The sequence below is a fragment of the Macaca fascicularis genome, chromosome 4, assembly GCF_037993035.2.
Source record: "Macaca fascicularis isolate 582-1 chromosome 4, T2T-MFA8v1.1".
In the NCBI taxonomy this organism is placed as follows: domain Eukaryota; kingdom Metazoa; phylum Chordata; class Mammalia; order Primates; family Cercopithecidae; genus Macaca; species Macaca fascicularis.
The window spans coordinates 146431302-146450566 of record NC_088378.1 but is presented as its reverse complement, the minus strand read 5'-3'; the positions used below and the strand labels follow the sequence as shown (position 1 = coordinate 146450566).

Below are 19265 nucleotides of genomic sequence, written 5' to 3'. Positions count from 1 at the left end.
CACCAGGTCCCTCCTACAACACGTGGGGATTATCGGAACTACAATTCAAGATGAGATTTGGCTGGTGACACAGCCAAACCATATCAGCTGGTCTCTTGCTAAGCTACCTGATGAGCAATCAACCCTCTTCTTACCTAGAACACACATGTTTCCCTTTGGCTCAGATCAACTTTGGCAGAGGGTGAAACCTGGCTCTGCTGGATACTTTTGGCACAAGCTGTGTCAGAAGACCTGGACATTATTTCTTCAGATAAAAAATCTGAAGCCAGATCTTATCCTGACCGGCCAAGTTCTTGTATCCTTACAGCCACCTCTTCTGTTTGTTCCAAAGAACTGCCCAGGCTTGGCTGGAATGATCCAATACTTACTATGATTTTATCCTCATTAGCCACTCAACCTAGAATCCAATTTTAATTATACTCCAGAAGCACCAAGTGATAGGTGAGGCTGCTGTTTCAGACAGAGACAGTTTAAGGGTTAGTCCAAAAGAAAAAGCACTTCTCAGGGCTTGCTTTAGCTTATTCTCATCAAAGAGCTTTCTCTACAGAAGAATCCTACTGGGTCCTCCTTCCTGGTCCTTGAACTTCTAACCTAGAGTGGCTTAATCCTGCTGCCATCTCTCTCTCACACTCTGGTGCCGAATGATTCCAGGAACCGGGCCATACTATGGTGGGAATGACTTTACCTTGAGCATGTCACTCATGCATTGAATATCAGCTGAGTGCAGAGCTAAGGCTGAGCCCTATAAGGAGAGAAGAATCACATCCTGCAGAAATCTGTCCAGAGAAGCAGGTACTGTAGCCACAGCAAAGACACAGTGGATAACTGAATAACAATAATATAAGACAGGACATGGGAACAGCAAAAGATTTGGGTGTCACAAGAAGCTGAGAACACTTTAAGCAGAAACATTCAGAGTCATTCTTGGAGGAAGTAGGCACGAAGGCTGGGGAGAATTTTAAGGGGCAGAGATGAAGCAAACAATTCAAGTGAAAGGCATGGCATGGGAAAGGGAGCGCTGGCCACAGGGAGTACAATGTTGTGATGCAAGGCCACTGTGGAGCCATTATTGGCGTATTAACTGCAAAGTTTGAATTGAATCAGAAGGGAATTGGAGGCCTCCAGACTAAGCATTCTCTGAGAGAAGCACAAGCCCACAACTTTCACCTACAAACTATTGATTCCAACTTAGTCCCTTGCTCTCTGGTATCTATGAGACAGCAGAGCCTATTGCAGTACCCAAGAAAATTAGGCCTTATCACCAAGAAGAAAGGGGGACTGCATGATGCAGAAGCGACCAGTCATCTCAACCAGATACTGCACAGCCTAAATTCAAACTGTTACAATATAATCAAATTTCACCAACCCCAGTCACATCTTAATCTTAGGAGTTTTGATCACTGACTTGCAAATCCCAAAAGTGTGTTTTGAGGTCCTAGGCCACAGGAAGAACCAGCTTGCCCCACAGACCTCTTACAGAGATGGTATTCGCAGTCTATCTAGAGTCCAGCTTCAGATAATATGTACTCCACTGGCAGCACGAGAAATAAATACACAGGAAAATACAATATAGCACAAACCAGGAGCTGAGGGTGAATGAAGATGCTCAGAAACACCCACACTAAAAATTTGCTGAAAAAGCTAAAACATGACAAGCAGCACTGCCTCTGGAAACCAGAAAAATTATATTATTTGATAACAGATCCTAAGCCTGGATGCTGAAGGTGCTTAAAAATGTGCACTGTGTCTGGCTTTCTTTCCATGTATACATTTATTTGACTCTGTAGTAAAATCTCCTCCTCCTTCATGTCCCATATTCATGAAAGCAAATGTTAACAAACTGCCACAGTAGCATTTTAATTAGTGCACATCTTTCTGTCTTCACCACATTATAATCTTTTCTCATTTTGTTCTGCTGATATTTCTATTATGATAAAAGACTTAAGTAAATACATAGAAATACTTATATACATGTACATGCAATAATGATTCAAATAGATAAACACAGAAACAGAAATACTAAGGGAGGTAGGGCTGGAATTTTTCTTCAATATGTACAATTCAGCATACTTTCAGTTTTCATTTCAACCTTCCTCAGTGGTTTCTGCCCAGCAACTGATGAGAAACACCACCTCTGAGCCAATCAAAAAACTAATTCTTCCAAAGAGAGATTGTTATTATTCCTCAGGATGACCAGACAGCTTCTGCTTTCTTTTTCCTTTCTTCCAGATGGAGATTCAACCATAATAGAAAGAATGGAGAACTATTAACCGCCTTTCTTCAGTGAGCTGTGATTTTCAGAGGGGAATACTAAGAAGTAAGTGGGGGATATTGATTAGAGCCTGCGCTACAATGCCTGCTGAATCATTGAGAGTGGTGAGTGGGCATGCAGGAAGAGTACTCACCCTGAGAAAGGGTGAGGTGCCTGTGTGTGTATGTGTGTGTGTGTGTGTGCGTGCATGCGCACATGGGCAACCACGCACACATGTGGGCACATGGGGAAGAGGCAAGTAGTGCAAAGAATAAAGACCTGCAGATGTTGGGATTTGGTGGAAGAAAACAGAGACGACATAAATGAAGAAATATTCCAACTGCACGTTCTTAAGAACGTATTGTGGTCAGAAAAAGGCAAAAAATCTTTAAAATCTGTTTTGGCCAACTCAAGCCGTCTATTCTAAGAGATTCTAGAAAGAGATGTGCCTTATAGATTCATATGTAAATGTGTTCATTACAGATATATTTATAATATAGAAAAATCTGAACCAGCATACACATACAACAGGCGGGGGATAGACAAACAATACATGGTTCAATCATAAAAGAGATTCCCATGCAGCCTTTAGGAATCATGTTTTTAATGAACGGCAATTATTTATCATTTTAACATCATTAGATCCATACATTAAACCCTGTTTTGTATGATTTAGGTACAGTATCTGTTTTTTCTACCATTAAACATTTCCTCATAACCCAATATATGTGTTTCAATGGACACAATCTATTTCATTGTATGAATATATAATTATTTTTTAAAACTTTCTTAATTTTGGCTATTTCAATTATTTACATTTGGCTACTGTAGATTTTATTATATTTAACAGCCTCAGACATAAACTTTTGTCGTAATTTCTGACTTTTTTTCTCCTTCAACAATAATTCCTATAAGTGGAACTTTTGGGTAAAGCATAAAACTTCTTTTTTTTTAATAGCGTTTCCTTGGTAGAGCATGTAACTTTTTAAAGAAGCTTGCTGTATATATGATCAAAATGCTTCAAGAAGTATTTATGTTTCTACTACCAAAGTATATGATTACAACTACAGATTTTTAATTTTATTGATTAATTTGTAGAAATGAGGATCTCATTATGTTACCCAGGCTGGTCTTAAACTCCTGGTCTCAAGGAATCCTCCCACCTTGACCATCCAAATTGCAAAGATTACAGGCATGAGCCACTACTAAACTTTTATTCCTTTATGCTTTTCTTCATTTGCAATATTGACTATAATCAGGAAGAAAAATATAAACATCCTTTAAAAAGAATGAAAACATATGTCTCACTTTAAGCAGTGCGGAGAAATTGTTAACTTTGAAACCAATGATAATAAAAATGATACCCCTTCTGTAGCAACATAAAGAGCAGTTTTGAGGAACAGAAGATGTGAAACGCAATTTTAGTCTGGGTGGGTGCAAGATGCAGGTAGGGGTGGAGGATGGCCGGCTGCACAGACCTCTGTTCCAGTGCTTCCTCTTCATCCCTCCCCACGTCTGTCTGCAGACCTTGTTTTCAGAGGCCATTCCCAGACTCAGGTGGCCACAGCAGCGGGTGTTATGGCTGCAGACCTCATGCTCCTTTGCTTTGGAAGAAGCTGTTGAGAAGCTAGTATTTACTGAGCAGCTAATATGTTCCAGTCAGTATTATCACTCATAATAATTACTGTTAAGTAGCACACGAAAAATTTTAAATTTAAAGCATTTCAGTATTTTAAAAGTAAAGGGAGCAAAAGGCCAAAGTGATCTTTCGCTCACTTAACCTCCGATCTTCAGTTTAGCATGCATCTTTTTAGACTTTTGCAGGCATTTACATCTATAAATATGCAGAAATGTATAGCTTAGCTTTTGTTTTTCAATCGAATCATTAGTATAGTTCTGCAATGTGCTTTTTGACCGCTTAGTGTATCACCATTACCTAGGTTCATGACAATAAATCAACTCTTTTTACCTGCTGCATTGAATTCCCTCTGAGGGATGAGCTGTCATTCCTCTAAGCAGTCTCCTGTTGAGTGGATGGTTCAATTAGTTACCACTTTTATACTTTAAAAATAGTTCTGCAACGCCATTCTCACAGAGGCTTCTCACTGCACCCATGCAAGTACTTTGCTGGACTAGACATCAGAAAGTGAAATTGCTCAACCAATTGTGCACTTTCTAAATTTCATACTTCATGGTATTGTATGAATAAAGAAAGTTCCAGTGGTTTTGTCCCATGAACAAGGTCACACAGCTTGTGAATCTTAGAGCCTTTACCTATAGCTTACCTTCTTTATGTCCTTAACACTAATATAGTAGGCCTCACCCATTGTGGGTGCTCAGTAAATATTTGCTGAATGACTTTATGAAGGGAAGAAAGAAATGATGAGTAAGTCCTGGTCTTAATTTGCAGCTCTCTGATCACTAGCCTTGGATTAAATGTGGTGGGTTCAACCCCTGACTGATTCCAGAGCCCCCACCAGGCAGTCTTCCTGAATCCCACCAGGAGTCCACTGGGCCATGACTTGACCATGGTGATGGCCAAGAGTTGGGGCTTTGAGGAGTCCACAGTGGTGGACACCCACAGTGGTGGATCCCAGTGGAACCAGGGAGCCCAGTAAAGAGGGTCCTGCATGAAACAGAGCAGGATGGCAGAGGTAGGGGAAGTTTGGGGAAGTGATAGGATTCTGAATATTTTCAAGCAGTACAGTCAAGGATTTCTCAATTGAATAACATGTGCATTATACATAGACATGGTTTTACAGGTAATTTTCCATGTTGAGACTCAAAGGTAAAGACACTGAGGACAGACCTTTTTGGCAGAGGTAAGATCTTCTTTGGTCACCATACTTGAGTTGCCCCTGGGGAAGTGGACGTTTCCATGTGGAATCCTAAAGCTTTTTCTGGGCCATTGTGTCTGTCCCTTACCTTCTGGTGTCTCCTGATATGCAGCACAGATGAAAATGGCAAGTTCCCTGGCCTTTCTTCTGCTCAACTTTCGTGTTTGCCTCCTCTTGGTTCAGCTGCTTACTCCTTGCTCAGGTAGGGAATGATGCAACGCTTGTTTCTGAAGCAGACAATTACCTATGAATGTCCTCATAGAACTTTTTACTCCTTCTCATACCTGGAAGTCCATTCCAACCTGAAGGATCACCTGTCACAAAGAGACAAAGGGTGCTTCTGTTAGGATTGGTTTCCCCTCAAGGTTCTCTGCACCTCGCCTTCCCTGTCTGAGAAGTACCCTTCCTCTCATGACCCCAACTCCAACACCCACTGACAGAACCTCCCTCTGTGCCGACAGCTCAGTTTGCTGTGCTTGGACCCCATGGGCCCATCCTGGCCATGGTAGGTGAAGACGTTGATCTGCCCTGTCACCTGTTCCCGACCATGAGTGCAGAGACTATGGAGCTGAGGTGGGTGAGTTCCAGCCTAAGGCAGGTGGTGAACGTGTATTCAGATGGAAAGGAAGTGGAAGACAGGCAGAGTGCACCGTATCGTGGGAGAACTTCGATTCTACGGGATGGCATCACTGCAGGGAAGGCTGCTCTCCGAATACACAACGTCACAGCCTCTGACAGTGGAAAGTACTTGTGTTATTTCCAAGATGGTGACTTCTATGAAAAAGCCCTGGTGGAGCTGAAGGTTGCAGGTGAGCCTCCAGGTTTGGTTCTGAGAACATTTCTCTGTAGGATCTAGAGCAGAGGCAGAGTCCCTCTTCCAAAAGCACTGCAGACACTCCTGGCTGATCACTAGCAATTGACTGCACTGCCTTCCAACTTAGCTTTCCTGAGGCCCTTAAGAAAGACACACTCCTTCTTTAGAAAGAATTCCTGCTATACCATACATGCTCAAGTAAACAACTCCCTCCCGCTGGAGACCAGAGATATAAGGGAAATGAAGGACGAAGGATAGGAAGCATTAGAAATCACCTCTTCAGTGACTGGTACACAGTCATTTTGGTTTAGTTGTGTAACAGACGGCTTCTGTTGTGTCTCCAAGTGCACACTACCATGGGCCCTGGGAGGTGGAATAGTGACTGTATCTGCTGCCAGTGTTTTCCAATCAGTGACTCCCAGAAACATTTTTGTAGTAGAATGAGGCATGTTTCTTACTTGTTGCAGTGAGGAAGAACACACATCATGGGGAGCTTTGGCAGTATCTCAGTAAGGAAGTTTTAGAGCAGACTTATTATACAATGTGGGCTTCTGTTAGGGGATTTGGGGGATGGTTTATAGACTTAGCACTCTGCTCTGGATGAGATACTGTCGGGAAGGTGTCAGGAGACGAATTCTACGAGTGGGAGCCTTAATCAAGCTTATCCAGGAGGAAGGAGACTAGGGTGAATCTAAAGCTGTAACTGATGAAGAGGCAGAAATTCCTTATTGCCGATGGGGGATGTTCGGTCATTGTTGTGGTTTGGACAATGTTCATGTTTTTCTCTGCACTCACACATGATGTGGGGTGGTCTTGTATTTCCCATGACCTGTCACAGTGATAAAGTACTATTGTTTGTGTTCTGTGAAATTGTTCATGTTCAACAGGAGGATACCAAGACCTGGTGTCAGGTTCCAGATGCCGAGGACAGCTTTTTTCTTTCTCAGTGCAATCCCTTGCCTCAGGGCTTCTGGTTGGGTTTGGTTTAAGGGGAGCTATAGAAGACAATGGTAGGAAGAAGAGAAAAGGGAGAGGTCTGGGTGCTTATTCCCTGGCTTCCTGACTGCAAGATACCCTCAGGCTGGCTGCATTGCCTTGCTGAAGGTCACAGGTCAACTCAAGAAAGTCCTCAATGCATCAATCTCTTCTTTTATGTCTACGGAACACATCCCTCTTCTCTTCCCTCTGGTAATTGGGGTGGGTGGGAATAGCCCCACCTTACTGACCCTGGGATACTGCACTAGCCCATTTAATTTTCTTCTCATCATGACCACACTTGTGTAAATAACTCCTGAATGAAATCTTTCTAGAATTATCAAATGTGAGTCTGCCATTGATTCCTATTGAGACTCTCCCTGATACAGGAGTTCTCAAGAATTTATGTCAATTTAACCTTCCACAGCATTGGGTTCTGATCTTCACATTGAAGTGAAGGGTTATGAGGATGGAGGGATCCATCTGGAGTGTAGGTCCACTGGCTGGTACCCACAACCCCAAATACAGTGGAGCAACACCAAGGGACAGCACATCCCGTCTGTGAAAGCACCTGTGGTTGCAGATGGAGTGGGCCTGTATGCAGTAGCAGCATCCGTGATCATGAGAGGCAGCTCTGGGGAGGGTGTATCCTGCATCATCAGAAATTCCCTCCTCGGCCTGGAAAAGACAGCCAGCATTTCCATCACAGGTCAGTACCCTGCTTGGCCTCAGCTTTACTGAGCTGAGCTGTGGCAGTTGATGAAAGGGAATGTGTGAGTCTCTACTGTGTGAGTCTCTGCGGTCAACCTGGGTCTCTGCACTCCAGGTAAGGCTCAAAGCAGGGACCTGGAGGCCACTCCCTGCTCCAGAGGAGCTTCCCCACTCCACAGAGCTGTTCACGCCACAAACATTTACTGATCACTTCCTGTCTGACAGAAACAGAAAGTGTGACAGGCAGTGGGAATTGGGGAGAAACGTTAAGATAAGCTCCTTATGTAAAGTCAAATGACAAAATGGGAAAACATATATTTACAAACTCATAGAGAAAGAGCTAATCTTTTTGAAACAGAAGATTCTGAAAACTGAGTAAAAAATGTTAAAGGTCCAGAATTGTTAATTTACAGGAAAGGAAATAACCCACAAAAGGGTGTTCTATCTCACTCATTAGGGAAACATATAGGAAATCATTTTTCACTTATGATACTGGCAAAACTCAAAACCACAATGCCTTGTTTGATAACACATGGTTATGGCAGGAATGTAGGAAGGCAGTGATTCTCAGTCATTTGGTCGTGTCACTTGTATTTTTGGTGTGCATTAGCTCAAGCTCTATTGGGGGATCTATCCAAACTACATATTTATTGATCCAAAATTCCAGTTCTGGGATGCGCTTCCATTTGTATTAGATGATCCATGTAAAAGGTTTCTGGGTTTTTTTTGTTTGTTTGTTGATTGTTTGTTTGTTTGTTTGTTTGGTTTTGGAGAGGGAGTCTCACTCTTCTGCCCAGGCTGGAGTGCAATGGTGCAATCTCAGCTTACTGCAACCTCCTCCTCTTCAATTCAAGAGATCCTCCTGTCTCAGCCTCCCCTAGCTGGCCAAGCATGCACCACCACAACTGGCCAATTTTTATATTTTTGCTAGAGATGTGGTTTCACCATGTTGGCCAAGCTAGTTTCAAACTCCCGACCCCAATGGATCTGCCTGTCTCAGCCTCCCAAGGTGCTGGGATTACAAGTGCGAGTCACCAGCCTAGCCTGTAAGAAGTTTCTTGATTATGATTGTAAAACGTTAGAAGCTATACAGATGCTAACTGATGGTGAACTTCCATACAAGGGAATACTGCCCAGTTGTGAAAGAAAAGAGATAATTCTCTATATACTAATGTGGAAAGATCTCCAAGACACACTTTACACAGAAGAGTGAGATGCAGAGTGATGTGTATAGAATGTTATTTTTAGTTTAAACAAGAGGAAAAATAGGAACATATTTTAATGGACTTTTCTAGTTCTTGATTGTGTTATTTAATTTACATTTTTAAAATTTAACAAGCGATTTTGTAACCCTCACTGTACATCAGGCACTTTATTTACTTATTTAGAGACAAAGCCTCACTCTGCCACCCAGGCTGGAATGCTGTGGACAATCTTGACTCACCGCAAGTTCCGCTTCCCGGGCTGAAGCAATTCTACAGCCTCAGCCTCCCTAGTAGTTGGGATTACAGAAACATGCCATTACATCCAGCTAATTTTTGTAATTTTAGTAAACATGGGTTTTCACCATGTTGGCCAAGCTGGTCTCGAACTCCTGACCTCAAGTGGTCTACCTGCCTTGGCCTCACAAAGTGCTGGGATTACAGGCATGAGCCACCGTGCCAAGCCCATCAGACCCTTTATAAGTATTAATTTAATTCTTCTAACCTCAGGAGATGGGTATTATCATTACCCTCATTTAATAGAATAGGCCACTACAAACAGAGAGATTATATAAGTAGTCCAACATCACACTGCTAGTCACATGGGGGAGACACCATTTAAACCCATGCCCTCTGACTCCACAGTTTATGTCCCTAAGCAGCATATTAAGTGAACCAAGGAGAAGTTAATACATGGAGGGAGGGAGTACTAGGTAGATGGGAGAGTTGCATGACTCTAGGTGTACGTCATTTTTATGTAAATGTGTTACTGGTTGAAAAAATACTTAGAAAAAAATGAGTATGACTCTGCCCAAGTTAATTTCCATATGAGAGGCAGACATCTCAAGATAGTAACAGTAGTAGCTTATAGTGAGGGTTTACCAAAGTGTTCTCTACAGTCCTCTGAGACTTTAGGGAGAGGGCACTTATTTAACCTAATGAGATAGATTCCATGCCCCCAACCTGGGCTGAGCAGCTAAAGCTTGGGGTGCTAAGGTTGGGGAGGCTGAGTGCACCAGCGCCCATGACTCACAGCTCTCCCTTTCACAGACCCCTTCTTCAGGAACGCCCAGCCCTGGATCGCAGCCCTGGCAGGGACCCTGCCTATCTCACTGCTGCTTCTCGCAGGAGCCAGTTACTTCTTGTGGAGACAACAGAAGGAAAAAATTGCCCTGTCCAGGGAGACAGAAAGAGAGCGAGAGATGAAAGAAATGGGATATGCTGCAACAAAGCAGGAAATAAGCCTAAGAGGTATCCAAAGCGAACAGAGAATCTAAGCCCCAGGCTTGCATGCCCAGCCTGAAGATCTCACCCCCATACCCGTCCTGGCGCTGCATCATGTTTAAGGTTTATTTTCCCGAAATCCCCCTCACCCATAACTGTTCTTTTTTTTTTTTCTCTCTCTCTCTCTTTTTGCTTATTTTTCAGAGAAGCTCCAGGAGGAACTCAGTAAGTTCCCATTCCCCCAGAGATCCAGGCATGTCTTCTTATCCCCACTTTGAGCACCTTGATAACTGTTCCTTCCCTGTTCATTCCATTGCAGAGTGGAGAAAAATCCAGTACATGGCTCGTGAGTGACTCTGACATTTTCTCTGAATTTGAATCTAGGACTCTCTTCTGCTTGGAAATTTTCCAGCCCATAAGTCTTTGCCCAGGATTGAAAACTGGTTAGATCCCCTTACTCAGGAAAAGAAAATAAGTGTGGCTCTTTGGAGAAACCACCCAGAAGGAGTCTCTCTCTTCTCTCTCTCTCTCTAAGAAAAGAAAAAGAGATCTTCCATCTCTTTGTACTAGGGGCCACAGACATTTATGCCCTAAAAAGCACTGAGGAATATCCAGGGGTGCACTTCAAAAGGGAGAGGGAAGAGAAGGATGAGGTGTATTTTCTATGGCAGGAACCTTACATATTGTTTTCCATAATCTAGAGGAGGTTGAAAGGAAAACAAGAAGGGAAGATTTAAGAGATAAGAAAATCAGAAAAGAGAGCAGGAGAAAAGTGTGTCTAATAAAGAGGAGTAGCTACAGTGGCTCAGTTCCTACAGATTTATCATAACTGCTTTCAAAACTAGTCCCTGAAATTGTGCATTAAATTTCCCAAATTCTTTTTAGAGCAAGGTAGGAAATGATACAGATTGAGAAGGATGGATCTTGTACTCCTAGACATTCACATATAGACATGGTGACACCTATGCCCAGGCACAGGAGTATAGACAGATTCAAAATAGATTAGGTGGGTTCCATTGGGAAGGAACTCTCACAGTGACTGCATTGCCACTAGCATTCAGCCAGTGTTCCCGGACTGGATATTAAGAAGAAGAGGTGAAGAGAGAATTCAGCATGCAGAGTGAGACCATAGGGAAGGGTGGAATGGTCAAAAAGAAAGACTAGATGGACGCGAAAGGAAGGGGAAGGGACCAACAGAGCAAAGGCAGTGTTCATGTGACATCTCTGTCTTTCTTTCATTGTAGGGGGAGAGAAGTCTTTGGCCTATCATGGTGAGTGAGCCTGATGCTCTCGGGGTTTGCCGGGTCATGTACCATGAACATTTCAACCTTTTCTCTGCTGTGACTCATTGACGTTCTCAGTTGGATTAATCAGTTCTAACCCATAGACCCAATCTTGCATGGTACGGGGTTGACTTCTGCTTTTCTGGAGCCTCTGAGAGACTCCTGACCCTGCACATGCCCAGGCAAAGCATAGCCGTGCAGCCTGCACCCCTCATGACATTGTTTAGAAGGTGCCACCTCTGATCCATCAGACCTGTACAGGAGGGAGGCTGAACCCTAGAAGAGACGCTGAAGAAAAGGAGAGAAAACGTGTAGTGAAAGGAGAATCGAGTGGAGAAAAAACAAAACTACTGACCTTTTTCTTATCTGTGTCTCCTTCCTTTCAGAATGGAAAATGGCCCTCTTCAAGCCTGGTGAGTAAATCACTGTATGTTCCCTGGACCAACAACCTGAGGGACCGTATGCCTTTTTCCTCCTCCAACTCTTGTGATTTGGGGAAGAAAACTTCCCTTGACTAAGAGAGTTTGGGATAGACAACATTAAATCCCAATCTGAAAAGTGGGCCCATCTCCAAGACCCTTCCTGCTAAGAGCCCGGGGAACCAGAAAGAATTGCTCTCTTGGGCTTCCTCAGACCTTCCTGGGAAGGAAGACACATAAAGGGTGGAGATGAGGGGAAGGAGACACACACTGAGTGATACTGCAGGGAGAGTGAGGGTGGAAATGCCAAGGAGAGGAAGCGATGCCTGCCCAAAGAACTTTGCCCTTCCTAGGCTTCTCATGCCACCTACCGCCTGTGTCACCTCAAAGGATTTAATGCTTCTGAGCTTTGGCCTCCACATTTTTAAACGAAAATTGCAATCTGTGTTTTGTTGGGGTTGAGGTGAAGACTGAAGGAATAATAAATATCCATTGGTTAAAAACCTAGTTAGAAAGAGATGACGTGTTCACACTGCATGGTTGAAGAAGGTTTGCAGAAAGGAGGGTTAAGGGAAAGCAACAAGGAAAAGTGCAGTGCCCCCATGGTTCCCAACATTGGGGAGCTGTCTCCACTCCTAGGGAGGGGAGGCAGTTACTGGAACCCAGAGAAAAGTAGCACAAAGACAGGGCTTCCTGAGAAGACTCGTCAGGCCTTGTTAGAGCCACACCAGCTGCTGCTGGCAGGGAGGAAGCAGGAAAACAAACGGTGTGTCTCTCCTTTCTGTCTCCTTCCAATCTTCTATCAGGGCCTCCCATTGGCCAAACCCAACAGCAAACCAGAGGACAAGGGAGCCCAGTGGCACTGTCCTTAGAGTACAGATTCCTGGGGCCCAGAAGAGGGTGGAGAAAGCTGAAGGTTGGAGAGTGAATCTGGGGCCCCCCACAGAGCCCAGCACAGAGACTGCCTTGCAGCTATTAGAACATCAGGAGCTTCCTTCATGCCCTGCCGTGGGCTGAATAAATGATTCCCCTACGCTAGAGATTCATATTTTTATCCCCATTTTTCAGGTGAGGAAATGCTTCAGATGAGGCTCCAACTTATTAAATAAATTGGATGTACAGAAAAATAGACTGCAGAAAAGGGGAACTCATTTAGTTCATGAGTGGTAGAGTGAAGATTGAAAAGTAACCTCTGATTATAAAGCATTCAGGGGCAGAGTCAATGTGGGGAGGGAAACAAGAAAAATGTAGCAAGAGGATCCTTGTTGCTTCCTGGGGCAGCATCAGGGTATTGGATTAGGCAGATACTGACCTTACTTTCATTTCCCCTCTGGACACAAGACCCCTTGAGCTTTCTCCCACGACACTGATGAGACAGTCAAATTCAGGGCAGGCTAGGGACGCCAGGTTCTGTAAGGACCTCCTCAGCATGGTCCAGGCCTTGCATGCTGAGGCTCTGAAATCCAGGAAAAATGGCTGACCCCATGGACACCTCCTCAAACTCTCTGCAGCGGATGTGATTCTGGATCCAGACACCGCAAATGCCATCCTCCTTGTTTCTGAGGACCAGAGGAGTGTGCAGCGTGCCGAAGAGCCGCGGGATCTTCCAGACAACCCTGAGAGATTTGAATGGCGTTACTGTGTGCTTGGCCGTGAAAACTTCACATCAGGGAGACATTTCTGGGAAGTGGAAGTGGGGGACAGAAAAGAGTGGCATATTGGGGTGTGTAGTAAAAACGTGGAGAGGAAAAAAGGTTGGGTCAAAATGACACCAGAGAATGGATACTGGACCATGGGGCTGACTGATGGGAATAAGTATCGGGCTCTCACTGATCCCAGAACAAACTTGAAACTTCCTGAGCCCCCTTGGAAAGTGGGAATCTTCCTGGATTATGAGACTGGAGATATCTCATTCTACAATGCTACGGATGGATCTCATATCTACACCTTTCCGCACACCTCTTTCTCTGAGCCTCTGTATCCTGTATTCAGAATTTTGACCTTGGAGCCCACTGCCCTGACCATTTGCCCAACACCAAAACAAGTAGAGAGTTCCCCCGATCCTGGCCTAGTGCCTGATCATTCCCTGGAGACACCAGTGGCCCCGGATTTAGCTAATGAAAGTGGGGAGCCTCAGGCTGAAGCAACATCTCTGCTTCTCCCTGCTCACCCTGGAGTTGATGGCCTCGCCCTCCACAACAACCAATCAGAACCATAAAGCTACAGGCACGCACTGAAGCACTTTACTGATATTCATTCAATTATTCCATATGACAGTTGTTTGAGTTTGGTACCACCTATTGTCCCTTTATACAAATAAGGAAACTGGGGTGCAGAAAGGTGAATTAACTTTACAAAGTAGACATGACTAGTGAACAATAGAGCTGGGATTTAAACAGCAATAGCTAATATTAACAGACAATTTAAACTGTTCTGAGTGCTGTGTTGTACGCTTTGGTGGATGTCACTCCTTTGAACGTCACAACACCCCATGGGGTGGTCTCATTTTGCAAGTATGAAAGCTGAGGCAGGGCAACGTTAAGTAACTTACATAACTCCTACGGTAATTTGTGTAGTTAGGAGATGTTCAGCCTCAGTCCCTGGCTAATTGCCCATTCTTTTCCAGCCTGATTTTTTTCCCTGGGAAGAGCCCCCATGTAGCCCTGAGGTTTTCTTCCCAGAACAGCACCAGGGTAGAGATAATTGTAAGTGGTTGTGGAGTTGACACCCCTATTGACTCCTTCCCAGCTGATTATCAGAGCCTTAGACACAACACTCCTTAGATTAGCTCTGCAGAGTGTCTTGGTTGAGAGAATAACCTCATAGTACCCACATGACATGTGACTTGGAAAGAGACTAGAGGCCACACTTGATAAATCACGTGAAAGAGATGTGTGCCCATCCAACAAATGTGATAAGTGATTGCACAGCCAGAGCCAGCCTTCCTACAGTCAAGGTTTCCAGGCAGAACAAATACCCTAAAGACTCTCTGTGATATAGGAAATTTGGATGAAGGAAGCTAGAAGAATTACAGGGATGGTTTTAATCCCACTATGGACTCAGTCTTCTGGAAATAGGTCTGTCCACCCCTGATCATTGGTGGATGTTAAACCCATATTCCTTTCAACTGATGCCTGCTAGGGAAAACTACTCCTCATTGTCATCACTATTAATGCTCACCACTGTATCCCCTCTACTTGGCAAGTGGTTGTCAAGTTCTAGCTGTTTAATAAAGTGTTAATAATGCTTACTCTTCAACTTGGCTTTTTCTAGACTGTGGTGTCTACTCAGCACAGTAAAGTAAAGTAGTCTGCACACTCACTGCACTCACCACAGTCTCAGTTTACCTCACTGCAGCATTTTCACAAAACCCTTATTGGATATATTCTCTTTGTTCTTCTCCCAGGCTGGAGTACAGTGGCACAATCTCAGCTCACTGCAACCTCTGCATCTCAGGTTCAAGTGATTCTCCTGCCTCAGTCTCCCAAGTAGCTGGGACTACAGGTGCGTGCAACCACACCCAGCTAATTTTTTGTATTTTTAGTACAGACAGGATTTCCCCATGTTGTCCAGGATGGTCTCAATCTCCTGACCTCGTGATCCACCCACCTCGGCCTCCCAAAGTGCTGAGATTACAGGCATGAGCCACCGCGCCTCGCCTCAGAAATTCATAAACTTAAAGCAAAACAAATGTATCATCTCACTGTTCTGTAGGTGAGAAGTCAGTCCCACAGGGATCTCACCAGGCTAGAATCAAGGTGTCTGCAGGCTGGATTCCTTTCTGGAGTCTCTAAGGAAGAATCTGTTTCCTTGCTTATTCAGACTGTTGTCCGAATCAGATCCTTTCATCTATAGGACTGAGGTCCCAGTTGTTTCCTGGTTTTTACCCATTTCTAGAGGCTGCCACACTCTGGCTCCTAGCTCCCTTCCTCCATCTTCAAAGCAGTAACAGTGCATTGAGGCTCATCTCCTAGATCTTTTTCTCTATTGTATCTCTCTGATTCTTTTTACCTCCTCCTTTTTTTTTTCCTTCCTTCTTTGACAAGGACTCGCTTTGTCACCCAGACTGAAGTGCAGTGGCGTGATCTCGGCTCACCACATACTTTGTCCCCTGGGCTCAAGCAATTCACCCACCTTAGCTTCCCAAGTAGCTGGGACCACAGGCCCACATCACCATGCCGGAGTATTTTCCTGTAGAGACAGGGTCTCGCCAAGTTGCCCAGGCTGGTCTCAAACTCCTGAGCTCAAGCAATCTACCCACCTTGGTCTCCCAAAGTGCTGGGGTTATAGGCATGAGCCACTGCGCTCAGTCTGCCTTTTACTTTTAAAGACTCCTATGATTAAACTGAGATCACCCAGACAATTTAGAATAATCTTTCTATTTTAAGGTCCATAACCTTAATTCTGTGTAAAATTCATTTTACCGTGTTATACATTCTTTTCATAAGTTTCGTAGTGGATATAGCTCAAAGGGTGGGTAGGGGGAGTACTATTCAGCTCACCACACTGATTTGGGAAGTGATCCCAGGAAACACAAGTGCAGAAACAAATTGAGAAATGAAAGAAAGCCACTTACATGAGAAATGGGATAAAGGGTTCACTCATGAATCAGTTACCATGTGGATAACTTGGCTCAATCCCTTTTAGGACTCTGTAAGAAACCATATGAAATGTGTGATATAGCTCAGAATCTTCCTAAGGACTACAGGGCCTGAGACTTTATCTCCACTTCCCATCCTCCTTTGCTTGAATTGGTTGAAGGTTGGCCTGGGAGTGTTAATTCTAATGCACTTTAAGATTGGGCTATGTAACTGCAGAAAAGCAACTATCATGGGTGTGATAAAGCTCACAGGCAAAGGAGAAGGGAAATACTCACTGGAGGTGGGGAGGTTGTCATCCTTGCAGAAAACTGTGCCTTAGCTATTGGCAAACTATGATAGGCCAAGAGAATATGGGATGGGACATCAACAGTGCCTGTTCTAAGGGCTCTGCCTCTGAGAATATAGTGAACACCTTTCAAGGTCTCTCTACCCTCCCTGTACCATATTTAGCAATAGTGACCTCTTCTCTTCCAATACATGTCCATATCACGTGGCCCTGCAGCCTCACCACATGGACTGGGTCTGGGATGGACACCTGACCCAGGCTAGGCCAGAGGACCAAGTGACATGTGACCAGTTACACCTGTAGCAGATGTGCATGGGAGCTGTGGGAAGAACTGTTCCATTCATGGTGTGGAGTAAACGATGGTGGATTGCAGAGAGAACACCAAGGCCGATGAGCAGAGAGAAGGCTACAAGATGGAAATAATTTAGGCAAATTTCTTGTGTTTGGTTCTTTTAGAAACTCAGTATCATTTCTTCTCTTTGAAAAAAATTGTTCTTTTGAGGCAAGATAAATGTACTCATTAATATTGCTATAGTCCTGATATTCAGAAGCTTACGCAACTATTATAATATGTTCAGTGATTCTGTGGGTCAGGAATCTAGAATTTGAACAGGGCAGAGTAGGAATGGATTTTTTGTGTGCCAAGATGTCTAGGCCTCCCCTGGGAGTACTCCATAGCTGGAGATGACACACCCATATTACCTTCAAAGACGGTAGTTTATTGCAAAGCAAAAGGGAATCAGTGCTCACCCTGTGTCCTGGTTCTTCCAGGGTTGGCAGGTCCATAAAGAACCTTGCTGAAGTGACCCTTCCTGTCTCTATCCCTCCCACTACAGAGCATGATTGGGTTAGGTTGTTACTATCTAACCGGGCACACCCCAGTAGAACTTGATTTCTTTCTAAGCTACCCCATCTTCAACTGATCCTCTTTCTTGTCAGAACACACATGTTTCCCTCTGGCTCAGATCAACTTTGGCAGAGGCTGAGGCCTGGCTTAGCTGGATGCTTCTGGCAAAAGGGCTGCTTCAAAGCCCTGGGCCTTATTTCTTCAGGTAAAAAAATATAAAGTCAGATCTCATCCTGGCTGACCATGCTCTTAGACCCTTGCATCCTTCTCTTCTGCCTCTTCTCAACAGCTGCCCAGTCCTGTTTGGAATGTTCTAATACTGATGTATTTACCCTCATGAGCCACTCAACCCAGAATCTTATTTGAATTATAATCCAGAAACATCAGGTCATGTGTGAGACTACTGTATGAGAAAGAGAAAGTTTAAGGGTCAGTTCAATGGAAAAAATAGTTCTCCGAGCTTTCTTTAGTTTCTCATCAAAGAGCTTTCTCTGCAGAAGGAACCTACTGGTTCCTCCTTCCCAGTCCTAGAAATCCTGACCTAGAGTGGTTTAATCCTACTAGCACCTCTCTCTCGCACTCTGGTGCCAAATGACTCCAGGAACTGGGCCATAATGTGGTGGGAATGACCTTACACTGAGCATGTCACACATGCATTGAACAACAGCTGAAAGCAGAGCTTAGAGCTTAGAGCTGGGCCCTGTAAGGTGAGAGGAATCACATCCTGCAGAAGTCTGTCCTGAGAAGCAGGTACACCCATCACAGCAAAGACACAGTTCATACCTGAGTAACAATAATACAAGACAAGACATGGGAACAGCAAAAGATTTAGGTGTCAGAAGCGGCTGAGAACACTTCAGGCAGGAACATTCAGAGTTGTTTTTGGAGGAAGTAGTCACGAAGCCTGGGCAGGATTTCAAGGGGCAGAGATGGAGCAAACAATTCAAGTGAAAGGCATGGCGTGGGAAAGGGAGTGCTGGCCACAGGGAGTGCAATGTTGTGATGCAAGGCCACTGTGGAGCCATTGCTAGCGTATTAACTGCACAGTTTTGAATTGAATCAGAAGGGAATTGGAGGCCTACAGACTAAGCATTTAGACACTTGAGGGAAATATTGACAACTGGGCCTCGGGAAGATTATTCTGGAAGATATCTTTACAATTACAAATTGGAGCCTCTGGGAGAGGGATGATGTTGACGGGAGGATGGTATGTGTGCTGGTGTGTGTGTGTGTGGCTCTTGGACCCAACCTGACCACCTACTATCTAGAAGATGAAGGACAACTAGAAAGTTTTGCTCAATTCCATCTTCTGCCGCCACCAGAATGCCACCTCCCTGAAGGAAAGGGTTTTTGATCCTCACTCAGGATTCTCAGCACCTCTTATCCAATAGCTTTGGAACGAATGACAAGGCCTTCATAACAGCCACTGCAACTGCTGTCTCCTTTCCTTTGCTACCCCTCCCCCTCCAGCCATGCCTGCTTTCCCCAAGCCCTCCCGTGCTCCAGGCCCAACCTCCAAAGCCAGCGACTTGAACAAGAGTCCTCTGGCTTTGGAAAGAGGGTGGCTTATGTTTTCCTCCTCATGTTTCCTCCCCAGCAAAATTGCCCTCTGCATAGAGAGCCTCTCCTCGCGGACACCAGCAAAGCCACCGACCTCGGTGACAAACCCAAGGGAATCTCCCCAAGGAATCTTAAAGAGAGAGAGAGAGAGAGAGAGTCTTGCTTTCCAACAAAGAAAAAGGAAATAAAAAGGCCCGATAATCTCGAAAGGTTATTTGCTGCTTGAAATTTTTGATTCCGTGTATTCTACCTAGT

General features: G+C 44.4%; 1 protein-coding gene across 17 annotated transcripts; it reads left to right on the top strand.

Moving 5' to 3' along the window:
- Positions 1–2173: 2173 nt before the first annotated feature.
- Positions 2174–19224, top strand: LOC107129601 (butyrophilin subfamily 3 member A3). Of its 17 annotated transcripts, XR_012434123.1 has the most exons (13): positions 2174–2317; positions 5014–5073; positions 5201–5290; positions 5550–5897; positions 6790–7090; positions 7305–7586; positions 9841–10041; positions 10219–10239; positions 10334–10360; positions 11259–11285; positions 11684–11710; positions 12523–12784; positions 13228–14974. XR_012434123.1 is itself a non-coding variant. In XM_065544302.2 (12 exons), the coding sequence occupies exons 3-11, from the start codon at positions 5206–5208 to the stop codon at positions 15206–15208; spliced, it is 1104 nt and encodes a 367-aa protein (XP_065400374.1). In that variant the 5' UTR covers positions 2174–2317; positions 5014–5073; positions 5201–5205; the 3' UTR covers positions 15209–15220; positions 19048–19224. The 17 variants fall into 17 exon arrangements, 15 of the variants coding, with proteins under 15 accessions (XP_065400374.1, XP_073894784.1, XP_073894786.1 ...); XR_012434122.1 differs by lacking the exon at positions 6790–7090; XM_065544302.2 differs by lacking the exons at positions 6790–7090; positions 12523–12784; positions 13228–14974 and adding exons at positions 15123–15220; positions 19048–19224.
- The last annotated feature ends 41 nt before the right edge of the window (positions 19225–19265 follow it).

Coding starts and splice junctions, on each gene's coding strand:
- LOC107129601 (XM_074038678.1), top strand. CDS start 5,206: ATGAAAATGGCAAGTTCCCTGGCCTTTCTTCTGCTCAACTTTCGTGTT. Junction 11,286..11,683: donor GAAGTCTTTGGCCTATCATG/GTGAGTGAGCCT, acceptor CCTTCCTTTCAG/AATGGAAAATGGCCCTCTTC. Junction 11,711..13,227: donor AATGGCCCTCTTCAAGCCTG/GTGAGTAAATCA, acceptor AACTCTCTGCAG/CGGATGTGATTCTGGATCCA.